The sequence below is a fragment of the Zeus faber genome (assembly GCF_960531495.2).
Source record: "Zeus faber genome assembly, chromosome: 4".
Lineage (NCBI taxonomy): Eukaryota > Metazoa > Chordata > Actinopteri > Zeiformes > Zeidae > Zeus > Zeus faber.
In genome coordinates, this window is record NC_137191.1 from 7,046,803 (window position 1) to 7,064,692 (window position 17,890).

The 17,890-nt window shown below is 41.2% G+C and overlaps 2 protein-coding genes across 2 annotated transcripts in view; one reads left to right on the forward strand and one right to left on the reverse strand.

Moving 5' to 3' along the window:
* Nucleotides 1-8,045, reverse strand: part of LOC307229032 (uncharacterized protein) — a 28,399-nt gene extending 20,354 nt beyond the window's left edge. The window contains exons 1-13 of the mRNA XM_079998905.1: nt 7,976-8,045; nt 7,177-7,230; nt 5,675-5,806; nt 4,606-5,022; nt 3,966-4,013; nt 3,840-3,872; nt 3,656-3,703; nt 2,924-3,073; nt 2,681-2,779; nt 1,885-1,962; nt 1,702-1,791; nt 1,435-1,485; nt 1,025-1,186 (exon numbers count right to left, since the gene is read on the reverse strand). Coding sequence (XP_079855031.1) covers nt 1,025-1,186; nt 1,435-1,485; nt 1,702-1,791; nt 1,885-1,962; nt 2,681-2,779; nt 2,924-3,073; nt 3,656-3,703; nt 3,840-3,872; nt 3,966-4,013; nt 4,606-5,022; nt 5,675-5,806; nt 7,177-7,230; nt 7,976-8,039 — 1,426 coding nt within the window. The 5' untranslated portion in view covers nt 8,040-8,045. The remainder of the gene's footprint in view (nt 1-1,024; nt 1,187-1,434; nt 1,486-1,701; nt 1,792-1,884; nt 1,963-2,680; nt 2,780-2,923; nt 3,074-3,655; nt 3,704-3,839; nt 3,873-3,965; nt 4,014-4,605; nt 5,023-5,674; nt 5,807-7,176; nt 7,231-7,975) is intronic.
* A 6,971-nt stretch (nt 8,046-15,016) lies between these two features.
* On the forward strand, nt 15,017-16,406 carry LOC307228823 (small integral membrane protein 26-like). The gene is made up of 2 exons (XM_079998632.1): nt 15,017-15,200; nt 16,093-16,406. The coding sequence occupies exons 1-2, from the start codon at nt 15,080-15,082 to the stop codon at nt 16,263-16,265; spliced, it is 294 nt and encodes a 97-aa protein (XP_079854758.1). The 5' UTR covers nt 15,017-15,079; the 3' UTR covers nt 16,266-16,406.
* Nucleotides 16,407-17,890: the final 1,484 nt, after the last annotated feature.

Genomic DNA, 17,890 nt, shown 5'->3' on the forward strand with positions numbered 1-17,890 from the left:
GCGGGACACTGCGGTGCCTTTTGGTTTGTTGTTTTTATGGGATTAAAAAGTCTTTGTCTTTTATGTTTCCTCCCTTGATGCCACGGGGGTCGTAACGTCAAGTGGTGGCGCGACGGGCCCCTCCAGGATCCTAATTCCCCTTTTGCTCAAAAGCAGCCAAGCGGAACGGGTAGGAGACTGTGGTTGCTGAGGTGTGTGTTATGAGTATTAGGATGGGCTTCGTTCGTTAATTGCAACTTTTGTTTCAATGGTGTTACATTCTTTACTGTATCCTTAGCCTGCTCTGGAGCTGGAGTTGATCCCAGGGCGCCTCCCAGTGGCCGCTCACCAGTACTACACAGCCAGGAGGGTCAGACGCAAGAGGAGGTTCTTCTTCTTCTTCTTCTTCTTTGGGCTGCTCCCGTTAGGGGTGGCCACAGCGGATCATCTGCCTCCAACTCCATCTGTTCTGCGCTTCTTCCTCCCTTACACCAAGCGCCTGCGTGCCCTCCCTCACCACATCCATAAAGCTTCTCTTTGGTCTTCCTCTTTTCCTCTTGCCTGGCAGCTCCCTCCTCAGCCTCCTTCTCCCAATGTACCGTAGATATCATTCATGTGATAAAGGGATGTATTTCACGCGCCTCCCCCATGGAGGCTCTATAGAGCTCCTGGAGCCACAGGTACTTGGAGAAAATGTCTTTCATCCCCGACACCAGTCATAGTCATGAACGGTCATGGTTGTTGTTGTTCATATTTAACCAAACGGAAGCCGAAGGCAAATTTCTACTTTGACTTTGTACAATAACGTTCTGTTCTAACTGAACTGATATGAACTTGGACCAGTGTTCTCAGTCGTCCAAGAGGCTGTACAAGGTAGTAGTAGTAGCAGTAGTAGTAGTCATAGTAGTTGTAGTAGTCGTACAAGTAGTCATAGTAGTCATCGTAGTCGTAGTAGTTGTAGCAGCCGTCGTAGTAGTCGTGGTAGTAGTAGTAGTCGTAGTAGTTGTAGTAGTCGTAATAGTAGTAGCAGAAGTCGTAGTCGTACCGGCAGAAGAGGAGCTAAACTGCTTCCCCGTGTGCTTGGTCATCACCAGCCTCTCGCTCTCCTTCCTGACCGGAGCCTTCTCCTTCTCCAGCACCGTGAACTTCAAGTCCTTGGAGAAGTCCTTGGAGAAGACGTCGTCAGCGCTGGGACTGTGTGGAGCCACTGTGAGTGAAGGAGGAAAGGAGCTGTTTGGGTCAAAATAAGAGGGTAAACCGCATCGTGTAACCTCGATGGAGACACCTTCCAAGGGATATTTAAGCATTTCAAGTTGGGTACCAAGGGCTGAATAAGCGGATGGAGGTTCGTTTTCACTGCATCTCATCCATCCTCCATCCATTTGGCCTACATTTCAACTTCATCTCTTACATTTCACGCATTGTGTGCATTGAAGAATTTTTCTCTTGACTGACCTGCGACGGTGGTTAATCCGGAGCTACTGACATTTTTCTGCACACCATAACCTTGAAAAGACAAATAAATGAATAAAAACACGATAAACTACACAGTTTACAACAAAACAATATTAAACCATTTATATTGATAAAATCTCATGAGCAATTTAATTAAGAAACGCTCGGCTTTTCCATGTTTTTTTCCGAGCGTTCCCTGGGATTTCGGGGTGTTCCAACGGTCATTTCAAAAGGGAATTTCTGGGCATGGCCTCAGGCACGACGCACCCGCGTGTGCATTGAAGCCGGTCGGAGGGTAGACGGCGGTGATGGTGGTGGCGGTGCCGGCCAGGTTGTTCTGAACCCCGTAAACTGGAACTGGGAGACGGAGACGGAGAGAGATTCTTGTTGGAACCAGGAATAAAAGGAGCAAATCCCCCAAAAGATCAGACATGAAAGGGAGAGTCGCACCGGAGCTGCTGCCGCCGGCTGGAAGGGCCATGTTGACAGGGGAAGAGCTCAGCGTCAGGTTGTTCTGGAGCCCTGCGTCTACACAGTAGGATCGAATAGAAGGTTTTGTTTTTTTAGGTCATCCATCAAATTTTGTTACACATATTGTTAAATCAGGTTATTTTTGCTATTTTTCCACCCCATGGGACAAATGTTAAAAAAAAATATGTTTGTTTTTTTTCCAATCTCCTTTTCGACAACTGGAAATCTGATATTATAGTCACATACTATGCATGTCTGAGAGTAGTTTTTTTTTATCATTTGTTTTTATCAACAGTAATAACACGTTTTATTTGCAATCGTCACAGTACATCCAAAGTATTTGTCAGCCCTTCACTCTTGGAGAGAGGAAATTAAGCAGTGTTTCTAGTCTCTTTCATGAGCATGGATGTAGCCAGAAAGAGAACATTTGCAGATGAAATGCATTGTTTGTGACCATTTCTTTCCTCTGTACTGTATAACATATACAGTTAAGACTGTCTGACTATATTGAGAGTTTCCTGTTTTTGAAAAGGAGGCTTAGCATGTTCTTTAAAGGATTAAACGTTTGCCCCATTGGACTGCATTGAAGCAGAGCGAGAAGCTGCCGCAGAAAAGCGTTCGGCCACTTTGTGCTATGAATGGCTGTAAATGATGAAAAATTGTGAAGCTACAGTATCTTGTAGGTATTTGACCCATATTGTTTTGTGTTTTTGGGTATTATGCACCGAAACACAACATAAAGCCGTGGAAGACCATAGATGCCGTCATGACTGACCTGAATGAGGAAGGAGGATAGGAGACCGGTTGTTGGGGTTCGTCTGGTAACCATAGCTACCACCCACCCCGCTGCCACACCAGATGCTGCCATACTGGCCTGAAATAGGGGTGACAGAAATAAAAAATAAAAAATCATGATATTAAAATTAAACTTGTTGTTCAGGGGTGAGATGCGTATTATTATTATTATTATTATTATTATTATTATTATTATTATTATTATTATTATTATTTCCTCTACCGGACTGGCCGTGGGAGCTGTCCGACAGGGTCCTGGCGTCCACGCTGCCCTTCTTGGGCATGGGCAGTGAGCTGGTGGGGGAGCGCTGGGGGCTGGTGCTGCTGGAGCGGCTGGTCTTCAGCAGACGCTTCACATCGTCCAGTTCGGTCCCTGGGGGCCCCAAAAAGACACATGACCGACATCCCCCCGCAGCCATGCACTAGACCTACCTAGGAGATCCACCTTCCCCAATTACTGTTCCTTTTCATTTTCATATGATATGAGCAAAAATATTTTTTCCACTTATGGATAAATTCTAGATCTTTCATTATTCTTTAACATTTAAAAACATATTATCACAATATTTTCAGCAGGAAATTAAATAAAACCCTAAAATCAAGAGACAACATGTATATTGAAACTAAATAATTATCAACGTCATACTGAAAAGTTGAATTATATAATTGCAATAAATTGCAGAATATACAAACTACTGCTGCTTCTTAGATACAAAATACAGAATATTTTCCAAAAATATATATTATTTAGTAATATGTTTAAAATATATTGGAATAATTGAAAAATACAGTACAGTCGTGACTGTATTGAAAATTGTATCTGGAGCCTACAATTATTTAGGCTCCTTATTTTTCTTTTTTTAATACATTATTACATTATATATTCAATATATGATGTCAATATATGTTTATTTCATAAGGGAAATTACAACTGGACCATCTGATTTCCACTCACATCTTGCTGAAGGAGAAGCGCTCTGGAGTCTGGCTCTGATCTCGCTGTCTGGAAAAAAAAAAAGTTAAATAAAAAAAGAAGCCAAAAATGGGTTGAAACATTTTGTGTTTCCCAGGATGACCACAGTGTTTGTACGTGTTGTAGTGCTTTGCTCCATCCTCTGGAGACCATGCATCAACAGTACCTCTGCTGTGTCTACGTCCTCTGGTGGTGGAGCCTCAAGAAAACAAAAGACCAATTTGTTTTATTGACAAATAAATACAAGCGTAAGAAGACTCTGAATGTGATTTCAAATTGGGTGGAGAGTTACCGTACTCCCTCCTGGTGTATTCAGGAGAAGAGCTCCCACTGGAACTGCCTGCGAATACAAACACAACAATCAACAGTGCAGCTGCAGTCTGGTGACTCTAACACCTTTAGTTTGTCTTCACATTTTCAACTGCATTCTAAATGTAAGGATGCCTCGAGGCCTGGGCGATATATCAATATAACAGGTGAACTAGATAAATATTGTCTCTAGGGATGTGTTATAATAATGAAATGAATTTTTCTGAACTTCATAGACTATTGGAGATCTTCTCATCATGCCTCTCCTGACTGGTCATGATATCGATATTACTAATTAAAAAATATTACTTGTGTCTAAATAAGTTATGGAAGCGCTGATAGTTATCCCCCAATAAATCATAACATTTTCGATAAAGGTATTTTTCAAAATGTTCAATATTTTGTCATTTTGTCAATATCGCCCAAGCCCAAATAGATTAGTAGAAATATATAGATCTAAATTAATAGATAGATAGATAGATAGATAGATAGATAGATAGATAGATAGATAGATAGATAGATAGATAGATAGATAGATAGATAGATAGATAGATAGATAGATAGATAGATAGATAGACGGACAGATGGATAGATATGTTTTAGACTTCTCAACTGTGACAGACCATCATAGGCCCTGGAGCGAGCAGCGGACATGGTGCTCGTGCTCTTCCTCTCCGCGGGAAGTGGTGAGTAGGTGGAGGTGGAGAAGGAGGACGATCCTCCTCCTGTTTTCGGTCCCGTTGACACTCCGGCGCTGTAGCTGGTTTTGCTCACCTCGGAGACGGTAACCGGGCCTAAGCTGCTTCCGCCTCCAAACTCCTCGCCCGAAGCGCCCGACGTGGCCGAGAGGCCTCCGCCCGAGGCCGCCCCGAGGGTGGTGATGGTGACGCTACCGGAGCCCTTTCCGCCTTCTCCTCCTGCTCCTCCTCCTCTGCCTCCTCCTCCTCCACCAGTAAAACCGGTGGAGCTGCTGGTTGAGGAGGTGGAGACAGAACTGGTGCCACCAGAGAAACCAGCACACAGGGTAAGATCACTGGGAGCTGCAGGGACGGGTTTGGGGGGGCAGGGTGAGAGGATAGGAGGGGTGGAGGGGAGACAAAGAGAGGAGAGCGGGAAAAGGAGAGGAGAGAGGAGAGGGAGAGGAGAGAAGAGGGTGGACATGAGAGGGAAGGGCAGTGGAGGGCGGAGGGGAGGGCGGAGAGGAGAGAAGGGGGGCGTAGGAGGGGAGGAGAGGGACAAGAAGAGGGGAGGAGTTGAGAGGAGAGGAGGGGGATTTAAGGAAAGGAGGGGAGGAGTGGAGTAGAGGAGTATAGAGGGGAGGGGGGGGTGGATGGAAGGCGAGGAGGCGACGAGAGGATCGGGCGGAGTTGAGAGGAGATGGGAGGGGGAGAGGAGGGGAGAGAATATACTGTAAGTGTAAGTATTGCAGTGGATAGATGGGAATTCACCCTTTAGGTGCTTACACCACACTGCACTGGCCCTGTATCCCTGCACCACCTGCCCCACTGTACCTCCCTCCCCCTCTATGCTGTGCTCCGCCCGTCGGGCACCAGGAGGAGCCCCGAATTCATGTCAAGGAAGCGAGTCCCGACCGGCAGAGCGACGCTCAGTTCCACGCGCTCCGACTGGTTTCTGAACATGCCGTGCCGCACCCAGATCGACCGATAGAGCCGGCGTGGGGGAAGGACTCACACGTGCTGCTGCGTTGCTGTGTGATGACTTTCTTCTCCACCAGCACAGCGCTGCTCCCCGAACCTAAACCAGAACCCCAACCCGAACCAGGACCTGAAACTGAACCTGAGGAGGCCGTCCGCTGGCTGCTTTCTAGGGAAAGAAAGACAGAAACGGTGAATGTTATTCTGGTCCGGGGATGGTGGGGCGAGTAGCCACACCTGACCTGGATCTAGGTGATTGGGATCAGGGTGGTTAAAGCTCCCATTCCCACACACTCAGGATAGGAACCCGTGTCATGACATGTTCAATCTCCTCCTGCGCTAATTCCAGCTAGCCCACTCTCTACTATAAACTGGTGCTAACAACCCCCGTCGTCTGTGTCTGTGCCGGAGGGCGAAACGTGCGTGGTGGGTGGTAGCGAAACTGCCACCTGAACAGGGACTCTCTGACACGGGGAAGGGACACAGAAGGGTCGTCCGAAGACGCCCTGGAGCCACCAGCGGTTCAACGGGCGGCCCCAGCACCAACCCTCTCCCGACTGGCAGCAGCAGCACCTAGGGGGTCCGGTGGAGGACCGGGCGAGAAGCGGCGCAGCAACCACCACAGGTAGCTGCCGGCAGCTAGCTTCTCCGCCCAGCAGCCATCGCCGGGACCATCCAGCAGCCCAGCAACCAGGCCACCCCTCCATGTAGCCCCCGTGACAGCCAAGACCGGCCATGACTTCACCAGCCAGCACAGCAGCTCGAGGTCCCACTCTCCAGAAGAGAGGAGGAGAGTCTGCATCTTCACTCTGGTGAAAGGAAGCCGGTCGACTGCAGTGTTCCGGGGCACCAGAGTAGAAGTAGGCTTCGGCCAGGTAGTCTCCCTGGCCTCAGTTTGGTGTCGGGGGTATGTGGTGGGGTGAGCAGCCACACCTGATCTGGATCTAGGTGATTGGGATCAGGGTGGCTGCATACCTGATGCTCGTTGGTTGATCTACTGAGCAACAAGTTAAAGCCCCCATTCCCACACACACTCAGGATAGGAGCCCGTGTCCTGACATATTCAATCTGCTCCTGGGCTAATTCAAGCCAGCCCACTCTCTACAATAAACTGGTGTTAACAACCCCCGCCGTCTCTGTCTCTGTGCCGGAGGGCCCTGAAAACGACACTCGGGTGCCATGTGGTGGTGAACCTGCCACAGTTATATTCATGGGGATCTATATAACGTTCCTAACCCCCAAGTCCTGTCCTGGAATTTAACATTTAATGAATGGAAAGTAATTATGTGTCCCTGTCACATACTGTATTGGTACATCCATCCATAATCAATATTTATGTATTTATCATTTCTATTTGCACACTCTACCTCAGTGGATATCTTGCTTTTTTATTGTATATCTTTCTTTTTGTATATACTTTCCTTAAACTTTGATAAAACAGTTTCTTCTATTTACTGCACATTCAACTATTGTATGCTCTGTACAACATTGAGTGTAAGCACACACACATGTTGTCCATAGCCTACGTACACAACTCACTTGGTGGTAGTGATGTCAGCCTGGTCGCTGCGGTTACCGTCCCTGAGGCCGCTGCTAGAGGATGAGCATTTTCTTCTTGTGAAATTATATTTGCATATTTAAATGAAAATGTTCTTTAAACAATAAATCAGGTCTATGCACATGCATGCACACACACACAATGTTTTCATGAGTCATTTCTTAATTCTTATTTGAAGATGTGTATGCTTAAAAAGTCATTGGATCAACTTTAGAAAATTATTTAATTTGCCGGACCTATGTACAGTATGTTTTTTTGGGTTTCTCAATATAAAATGTGCATCTTGATTTTTCGTTTTCAAGTTGGAGATGCATTAAAAATATATAGTTTTTACAAATGTTACATTTTTTTATGTTCAATTCAAATACTTTTTTTCCAATGTAAATATGATTGGTTGTTTTGGTTTTTACTCTTTTCTTATTTTTCATGTTTTTATGTTAAATTTCTGTGCAGATCTCTTAACTCAGCCCAAACGAATGCAAAACTTGATGTGTGAGTGAGCCATGACAGATTCCATCCTTTACCGTGGCCATGTGGTTGAAAACCTATTCATCTGTTCTATCCATCTGTACAGTACATGCATCCTTTATAGCAGTGGTATTCAAACTGTGGGCCGCCTGAGGGCGGGGTTTGAATATCACTGCTCTATAGTATCCAACACCTTCGCTGTTGTGTGGTGACTATGAATACACTCTTCCTATAGTGTGTGTGTGTGTGTGTGTGTGTGTGTGTTTGTTCTATGTATTATGTATACACTCTTAACATTCCATCAGACCTCACCTCTGCCACTCCCTGCTGTACCTCCACCCAAATTCACAATTTTGGTCGTCGTTAAGCTGTCCATCCCATGGTATCTGTTTCAACACACAAGCATGCATTGCATTCAAACAGGGCATGGTGCGTACATTAGGACTGACAGCGGCACAAATATCAGTTTCAATAAGAGAGATTGGGGCCTGATGGCTGTTGAACTGGAGCGTTTTCGTGGCTCGAGGCAGCTTTGGTGCATTAAAAGAGTCGTCTCCTTTTGAACTCCGTGCTCATATTCCTTTCCTTTGTAGCCGTGCCACCTGAGGGGAGGGGCTCCCAGGGCCAATGCCGTGTTGATTTAAAACTTGTAATTTTTTTAACTTGTAATTTATCACCTTAAACTGAACATCGAGGGCCCTGCACCCTTTGTTCAACCCATGAACGGAACTCCTTTTTGGTTTTTTCAAAAGCTGTTATTACGCTGTACAGAAAAAAAACATCTTGAAAGATCTTACAGCATTCTTCACTCAAATTGTAGGAGGTAGGTAAGGTTGTAAGGTAAGGTAAGGTAAGGTAATGTAGAGTAGGGCAGGGTAAGTTAGGGTAAGGTAACGTAGGCTAAGGCAGGGTAAGGTAAGATAAGGTAAGGTAATGTAGGGTAGGGCAGGGTAAGGTAGGGTAAGGTTGGACAGGGTTAGAATAGAAATAGAATAAAACAAGTGATTTCTGGCCCTTTTTCATTGTTATTTGCTGTTACTGTTACATTGAAATGTTTGTCAATAGAGAGAAGTACGACTAACTTCCTGCTCACTGTTTTCTATTTATTGTCGAGGACCTTTTAAAAAATAACACTCGCTGGCGTCTTACATGTAGTTACACTATTTTTAGCTGGGAGATCAAATAGTGTTTCTTCTTTTGCTTTTGAATTGTACTTCTGTCATTTAATGAATTCAAAGAAAAACAATTGTTACTATAGTTAAAAATAGGGTAGTCCACTGGACTGTCTTTGACTGTGAGCTGATTTAAATATATTTGATGAGTGAATTTCTATTTAAAATTCTATGTTTTACAACTTCTCTCTTATCTTTACTATTTTTGGGCATATGTTCCACTAAAAACAGAGAAATCCGTTTGAAAACTTCCCGCACAGCCTCCACGAACAGGACGTGGTACACCAAGCAGAGGTGCAAATGTATTATGTATTGTATTTTATATTATATTATATATGTTACTATTATGTATGTGTTGTATACTTAGAAGTTTAAATACCCTTAAAAAACAGTTCTCTGGTCACAGTAAAACTCCTCCATTGACATAGTATTTAAGTAAAATGATTAAATGTACCTGAAACTCAAGGATCTAAAGTTTAAACACTTCGTTCATCATCATCACTGATGCACTTGTATGACAAACCCATTGAGTCGTAAAATAATACTTATACCAGTGTGAGTCCTGAATCTGTAGTCTACTCCTCTATGGATGCATGCAAAGGAATGAAATTCATTTGCTTTGAAATGGGCTGAAGTAAAACTCTCAAATTTTTACCTAATTACTGTAATTTAATTACTTTTACTTCTAACAATGTCTCCACATTCCAACCTCATAGTTCTCAACCCAAAAAGGCCGCAGGACTTCTGTTTACCACAATGTACAAGAAAAATAAATGCACACTAATTAGAAAGAAACAAGACATTTTTGCGAATGTAATGACTAATTATGGGATGTTGTGTGGTTAAGTCAAAAAGACAGATGGCGGCGGGATTCTCTGAACCTGCGGCTGTTGAAAATAATAATAATAATTTTTTATAAAGCACAATGAATCAAAGTGCCGCCGCCCTATACCCATAAAACTAGCAAAACTACTTAAATCTGGTTGTTTTGCTTTCAGAGCTGAAAAGAGGAGTGACACCAAACTGGATTGTGTAATAACAACAACAAATAAAAACTTAAATTAAACACATGCAATCTCAACAGGCAATCAATTTACTTTGACAGCAATATTTATTTAGCAAGAAGTAAATAAATACACCACATATCATTAACCAATCCAGGTCTTGTATAAATAAAATACCTTGGTCAGATCTCAGTATTTATGTTATATTCAATCAAAAATGAAATGCTGCACAAGCACACCAAACCATTTATGATTCTACTTTGTACGGAATGCTATTTGATGGCTTTATTTTAATGTAAAGGACTTTGAGTTGCATAATGTTTATGAAAGGTGTTATACAAATAAAGGTTATTATCATTATTATTAGCAGCTGAAAGAACAATTTATTATTATTATTATTATTATTATTATTATTATTATTATTGTTGTTGTTGTTGTTGTTGTTGTTGTTGTTGTTTTATTATTATTATTATTGTTTATGTTTTGAAATTGCTATTATTATTGCTCTACTATTATTGTTATATTATTGTTGTTGTTGTTCTTATATTATTATTATTATTATTATTATTATTATTATTATTATTATTATTATTATTATTTTAAACATGCCTACACTTCCCTGCCAGTAACTTATAAATATCTCTCTGGGATTGCATTAAAAAAACACTATTGCCAACGCAAGGACTATTTAATTCCCTTCTCAACAAACAATCCCACTCAGCCTTTCTTACCTTTTGTAATATTTGATAGAAATGAATCCCCGCCGGTGCCTTTCCTCACAGAGCAGCTAGTTTGGCGTCCAGCTGCTGAGCCACAGCCCTGTACAGTGCCGGGGACGTTTACTTGTCCGGACACTTTATGTATTAAGCTTTTTTTTTCTCTCGCTCCACAGGCTTGTTCCAACACGGTGGAGGAGGCTGGGACTTTCACTAGTGGCAGGGAAAAATAGCCCAGGAGAAGGTGAATGAAAAGGGTGTATACAGTACCTGTATGGAGCAGATGTGGGAGCGTATGGCCAAAATGCCTTCAATGCCTAGCATAAGTATTGAAGAGGGATTTGGGTGGATATGTTTTTAGTTTTATGGAGTAACAGGTGTATAGGTGGCCAATGGGTGGAGGATTGTAAACTGGAACTTTGTTGGCTCTTGTAAAAAAAATAAAAACAATAATCAAAAGTCTTCAGCACATAAAATTAGGAGCAAAATAATTTTAGACAACATTCATAGATAAATAAACACAAATAATAAAATGTAAGTACGTGATTGAGGTATACGTATTTATTTATTTTTTTTGTACTGCCTTTTGTTTCAGTGCTTCAAGTTTGAAAATAATGTCAATTCTCCAGTGGGCGTGTTATGAAACAGCCTCAAATTGTGTGACCCTGAAATGGGATGAACTGAAAACCAATACTTGTTTGATACAAATGATGATGGAAGTAGGCATTTCATAGGATTTTATCAATAAATGAACAGCAGGTGGATACTTACAGTATGTATAGAGGGAGGAGGATTTTACCAAAGTAGCGTGAATGGGAAGGAAATCTTTAAAAGATTAGACCAAAAAAATACAAGCGGCTGGATGTAAAAAAGAAAAAGGGTCAAATGTATTTTGAGAGATGTGCTGTACGTTTGGCCTTTTAACAGGAAGCCGGGGTTTACAGTCGGTAACAACAGAGCGTCTGTAGAAGAAGCCTCAAGTCAGTTTGCTTCCTCGAGACATTTGTTGACGTGAGATAGAAAAGAGACGCCTTCAGGCCACACACAGCTGTGATGCTGCGGAATAAGCCCAAGAATGTCCCTCCAGTCATTAATCATGCATGTGTCTTCTTTCTGCTTTCCAAAGAGAAAAACACTCGTTAGTTTGTGCACACACACGCCGCACGCCGCAGCACCCATTGTTTCTCCACGGCGGGTGCTCTTTTCACACCGACAACAAATATTTTCAACAACAACGAGGATTTTCAGCAGTAAGTCATTACTAGTCTATGGGCCTGGACATTTTTTTTTTTTTTAAGGTGAAATAACACTTGAAATTACAGCCCCGAACAAGTCTGAAACCATCTGAACTCCAGTTTAACCACGACGAATTCTTTAGTGACAGAGGCACCGATTTTGACAGGTTCCAAATCTATGCGTTGATTTATGGAGCTTGAAATTACTATATTAATTAAATATAGTTTTGTTTGGGTCATGGACGTTATTTTGTGAAGCGCAGACTTATGGCAAGTCATTTTAACATTTAATCCAGAGGGCGAACTAGTCACGTTTAAAAATGTACTAGCACTTATATTTTAGTTACTAGTTGCTATTCCAACAGTATCTAGTTGTACTTGTCTAAATGTATGAGGTATTAGTGCTATTTATTAGATACAAGTCACTGTTCCAACTGGTGCTATTGTAACTATAGTAATGTTTATAGTAACAATTTGGACAATTTTGTCATTGAATCCTATGGGGCTCTGTGTTTCAGATATCAAATATTTGCCTCAGACTCGTATCTATCCCCATGGGTATTAGTATCTATTCCCATTGTAACTAGTATACCCATTGTTACTAGTATTCATCCCTATTGTAACTAGTATCCATCCCCATTGTTACTAGTATCTATTCACATTGTAACTAGTTTCTATTCCTTGTGTTACTAATGTCTGAACTTCAACTTGAACTATTCATTCCCATTGTTACGAGTATATATTCCCATTGTTACTAGTATAAATTCCCATTGTTACTAGGATATTTCCCATTGTTACTAGTATCTATTCCCATTGTTACTAGTATCTATTTTCATTGTTACTAGTATCTATCCCCATTGCTACTAGTTTCTATAGAATAGACACTAGTAACAATGAGAATATATACCAGCAACAATGGGAATAGATCATATCCCCATTGTTACTAGTATCTATTCTCATTGTTACTAGTATCTATTCCCATTGATACAAGTTTCTATTCCCATTGTTACTTGTATTTGTTCGCATCGTTACTAGTATCTATTTTCATTGTTACTAGTATGTGTCCCCATTGCTACTAGTATCTGTTCCCATTGTTACTAGTATATATTCTCATTGTTACTAGTATATATTCTCATTGTTACTCGTATCTATTTTCATTGTTACTAGTATCTTTTCTCATTGTTACCATTATATATTTTCATTGTTACTAGTATCTATTCTCATTGTTACTAGTATCTATTCTCATTGTTACTAGGATATATTGTCATTGTTACTAGTATCTATCCCCATTGCTACTAGTATCTATTCTCATTAATACTACGCGAGCGCCTCGTGTCGATTACGCACATAGTATTTATAGAGCTTATTGTGCGTAATATCCCGGTGCAAAGACATTTCACTGCATATATGTATGAACATATGTATATGTATGTGACAAATAAACCTCTTGAATCTATATATTCTCATTGTTCCTAGTATCTATTATCATTGCTAATAGTATCTATTTCACTATAAATTGAGTACTATAATGTATTCATTAGGGACTAGTGTCTTTTCCTGTTGTTACTAGTAACATTTTAAATTACACTATCAACAAGCTGTTTTTACTACCCATTTTTCATGACGCGTAAAATATACTTTGTTAGTGGTATAAAAACTAGTCACTTTTATAAAGTGACTAGTTTATAATATGGATTAAATTTTAAAACAGCTTGCCATATGGACTGTCTAGAAGATTATTCATCTGTCATTTCAACTTTATTAGCACGTACAATTTTAATATTCAGCCTAATTGCCTCATTCCCCCATCAAAGCACGTTAAAAGTCATGACCTGAGGGGGAAATGAGTGAGTGGTATTTGAAAACACACGCCAAATGGCCATGAGCTGTGAGGCAGCTATGTTCCAGCCTGTGGATCCTCACTCCGTTTTTACTAACTCAAGCGAAGTTCAAGTTCATGACAAATTGGGTTTTTTTTCCTAATTTTTTTTTTTTTCACGTATGTGATTTCTATCAACATTTGAGCAGTGGCGGCTGCCCATTCCAACTTAAAAATACTTTTCTGAATAAATAACATACTCTTAACCTGTTCATTTAAATGGCTGCTTGTTAAATTCAGATTCTTTTGGGTTAGAATTTATTATCATAATCTAATATAGAATTTCGCTTGTACGTGAATAAGGCATTGCTTTACTGTCAAGTTAAAATTGTAATCAGTGTGTTGCATCCTTAACTTCTTAATTAAAGAATTACATTTCCTACAAAAACTACCAACACTTTAAGAATAATAAAACAGCAAAGCCACTTGATGTATTGATGTTAGCACTGTTGCTATCCCTCAAACCTGTAGTGAGCAGTCTGCGTGGCTGTTGCAAATGAAAAATAAAAAAAATTACAAATAAAATAAAATGAAAATATTTTAATTGCAGCAATTATGACATTAAAATGATTTACATTTTTTTGCTATGCTATTTTTCTACCACCAATTTAAAATATAAATTCTATATGGATTTTTCCGATTTTCGTTTTCCGATTTATTCATCTTTTCGTTCTGTCATGTTAATTTATTATGTTTGACATTTCGAATCGAATTGAATCGTATTGTATTGTATTGTATTGTATTTTATTATATTATTTTGCTGTTTTAGTGAATATATGTTCATATTGTTCCACGACAACCGGACACATTTTAATACAATATTCTATGTGAAATATTTGACAATAAAAAAAAAACAACGTCGGGCCGCGTTGTCGTGACCCGGAAGTGGAAGTAGCGGCGCATTTCCGTGGTGATGGGGGTTCCGCCTCTGTGGAGGGAGCCGGATCTTACGGCTCCGCTTGCACCCGAGAGCCGTTCAAAAGAAACGCCCTTCATTCTTTTTTTTTTTAGTGTGTGATGCCAATCTGCGTATGGGCGAACGGCATCAATAGCACGGGGAACTATACGGTCCTCTACCTCAGTATGTTTTTGTTTTTCTAATTTCGTGATTCTGTATGTATTTACTTATTTGGGTATTATTTAAAGGTTTCACAGTAAGAGAACATAAAACAAGCGCCATCGTGAGTTATTTTGTGTACAACAGGTATAAAACGGTATTTTTGCGGTATTGGGGGAAATAGCAAAAAACACGACATGTCCGTCTGTAAAACAAACAACAAAAAAAACAAAACAACGGCTCGTCTACCAGCGAGACCCGTTCCCTTCGCGCCTCCGAAAGAGCGGCTCGAAAGAGTCGGCTCGTCCGCGGCGGTGGAGGAGGTGTCCGCTACGAGGCCGCGGCGTGCGGACATGACGCTCCAGGAGGCCGCCAAGTGGAACAGGAGAGCCTCCTTGCTGTACGCCGCGGGGGTGTGGGTCATGCTCGGATCCCTCGGATTCTACACGTACATGGGATACGACAAGAAGCTCGGTAACATGAGGGCTGTGTGTGTGTGTGTGTGTGTGTGTGTGTGTGTGTGTATGCGTGCAGTCAGTCAGAGCAAGTTTCTTGTTTATAACCTCGGTTACTGTCTTACTTGAAATAAACACTGATCCAGGGCTTTAAAGACGCGGTTCCCAGCGTCATGGATTTTGTGTAATGTAGTGTTCATGGAATATGAAAGAGTGTGTGTGTGTGTGTATGTATGTATGTGTATGTATGTATGTATGTGTATATATGTGTATATATATGTGTATGTATGTGTATGTGTGTGTGTGTGTGTGTGTGTGTGTGTGTGTGTGTGTGTGTGTGTGTGTGAGAATATGTATGTATGTATAGGTATGTGTGTATGTATATGTTTATGTTTGTATATATATATATGTATATGTGTGTGTGAATATGTGTGTATGTATAAGTATGTGTGTATGTATATGTTTATGTATGTATTTATATATATATATATATACACAGTATGTGTGTGTGTTTATGTATGTATGTATGTATGTATGTATGTATGTATGTATGTATATATATATATATACTGTATAACCACATGTATTTATTAAAATTGAAACCTACGACTCTAGTAACCCTCTTTCAGGTGTTTTGGCCGATTTGGCTTCTTTCTGAGCTCATACATTTAAAACAAATGAAATAAAACTGCTGTAGGTTCAGGTCGATGCCTTGACGCTCCCAGTTTCTCCTGAGAAGACGTCTAATCACTAGAAATAAGGGCTCTTGAGTACAAACGCATGTGCATGTCATGGAAAGTCCTGGAAAAAGAGTTGTCGGAGAGAGTGTCAACCCCTTGACTGAGTAATGAATCCAGATGAATAAATTACCAGTAAATTCTTCTTCTTCACTTTTACTCCTCCCGCTTCAGTTAAGAAAGAGGAAGAGGTGACGGAAGAACCCTACAATCCAAACCAGGTGGTCTGCCAGACGGCGCACACCAAAACAGTCATCACCTACAAGGAAAACTTTGTCCCCTACACTGAAAGAATGCACAGCTTCATCAAGTCCTTCAGCGACGGGCCTGGAGCCAGCGGGAAATAGGATTCAAAATGGACGTGGGGTCTTCTCGATGAAATATATTGCGTAATGACCTCATTTTGTGTGGCGTACACTGCCGCACAGTTGACCGTTTATAAATGTAATGCACTATAAATGTATAAATCATCCATATGGAGGACCTGATCCTGATCTCTGATGGATCTGTCATGGTGGGCGGGAAGCCAAAGGCCGTCTTTGACCTTGAACTTGTTCACACAGAAACACTTCCTTCTGCTCATGTGGCGTAAACATGTAAACCACTCTCTACAATTATGGGGGGGAAAAACTGTTTCAATGTAAAATGACTTGATATTCTCCCCGTCACGTAAACAATACGTTTCAAAACCGTACGGCCGAGACTGTAAGTGAGAATATATACGGTATTGGCGAAAAAAGACTCGTGTGTTAATATTTATTGCATTTATTTATTGCATATTTTTTTGTCCCTACTTTGATTTTATTTTTTTGTCTTCCAGTGGTTTTGCGTTGTCGTGAAATGATGACGTTCAATTTGGATTCAGAGTTTTGTGTTTCAACCAACGCAGCATGAAATCCGTAGGAACGTCTCATTACCATGTCGTTCAATGGGATTCATCTCAATTTAATTTGTCAACACAGGATCCTCATTTGATAATAAGGTAATGTGACTGCGGGAGTCTCTGCCACCCGGGTTGGGGTTTAGGGAGGGAGGCGGAGTCTTTCTAGCCGTGGGTTGCCAACATGGCCAGAGTTTCTATTTGAAACGTTTAACAAAAAGGCTCGCCGGGGTTGTATGAAATTCATTATGATCATCGGGATAATTCTCCATGTCGTCTAGGCCACCCCCCTTTGTTTTTGTTGTTGAAGTAGCCTATTTTGTGAGCGCCAGAGGGAGAGATATATACTGTAGATAGATAGAAATACACACACAAATAATCTCTTGAATTTGAGCACACACACAAATCAACAAACAAAAAAACAAAACGAGGGGAGGGATCGCCGACTTTACTATTGGATCATAGTCAGGCGGTTTACCTAGCTGTGACTTATCAGTTGGTTCAACTACTACCGAAAAAAAGTGACATAAGTCACTTTGGACAACGGCGTCGGCCAAATGACAATGTGATGTAATGTGACGTGAGAAGAAAGAAACAGAAAGAAAGAAAGAAAGAAACATCTTCAAAATCTTTATTCGTCACGCAACACACCACACTACAACACATGCTTGCACACACACACACACACACACACATGCACATGCTTTGATGGTGGCCGGTGAAATGGATCCTCCGCATTTGACCCATCCTGGCTTGTCCTTCCTCCGGGGCCACAGCCAGGAGCAGTGGGCAGCGTACGTGGACGCGCCCGGGGACCAGGTGATAAGTGTCCATCGCTGGTCAGACGATGATGGGTGCATGTTTTTGGTGGGGGTCCTTACTGACGTGAGGTGGAGGAAACCCCACGTTCCCCCAGAGGAACGTGAGAGAAGTATAATTCCACATTTAAAAAAGTTAAAGGTCGAGGGATGTAACATAATATGCAGTAATACAATAAACAGTAACACACAGGATCCGATATTGTATAACAGCCAGTGTTACTTTTTACAGTTGTAAAGATCAGTTTCCATTCAATGGGAAGTTTCCAAAAGC

Excerpts from the sequence above, each read along its gene's own strand:
- LOC307228823 (XM_079998632.1), top strand. The coding sequence starts at position 15,080 with ATGACGCTCCAGGAGGCCGCCAAGTGGAACAGGAGAGCCTCCTTGCTG. Across the intron at positions 15,201-16,092 it reads GGGATACGACAAGAAGCTCG|TTAAGAAAGAGGAAGAGGTG; the intron begins GTAACATGAGGG and ends CTCCCGCTTCAG.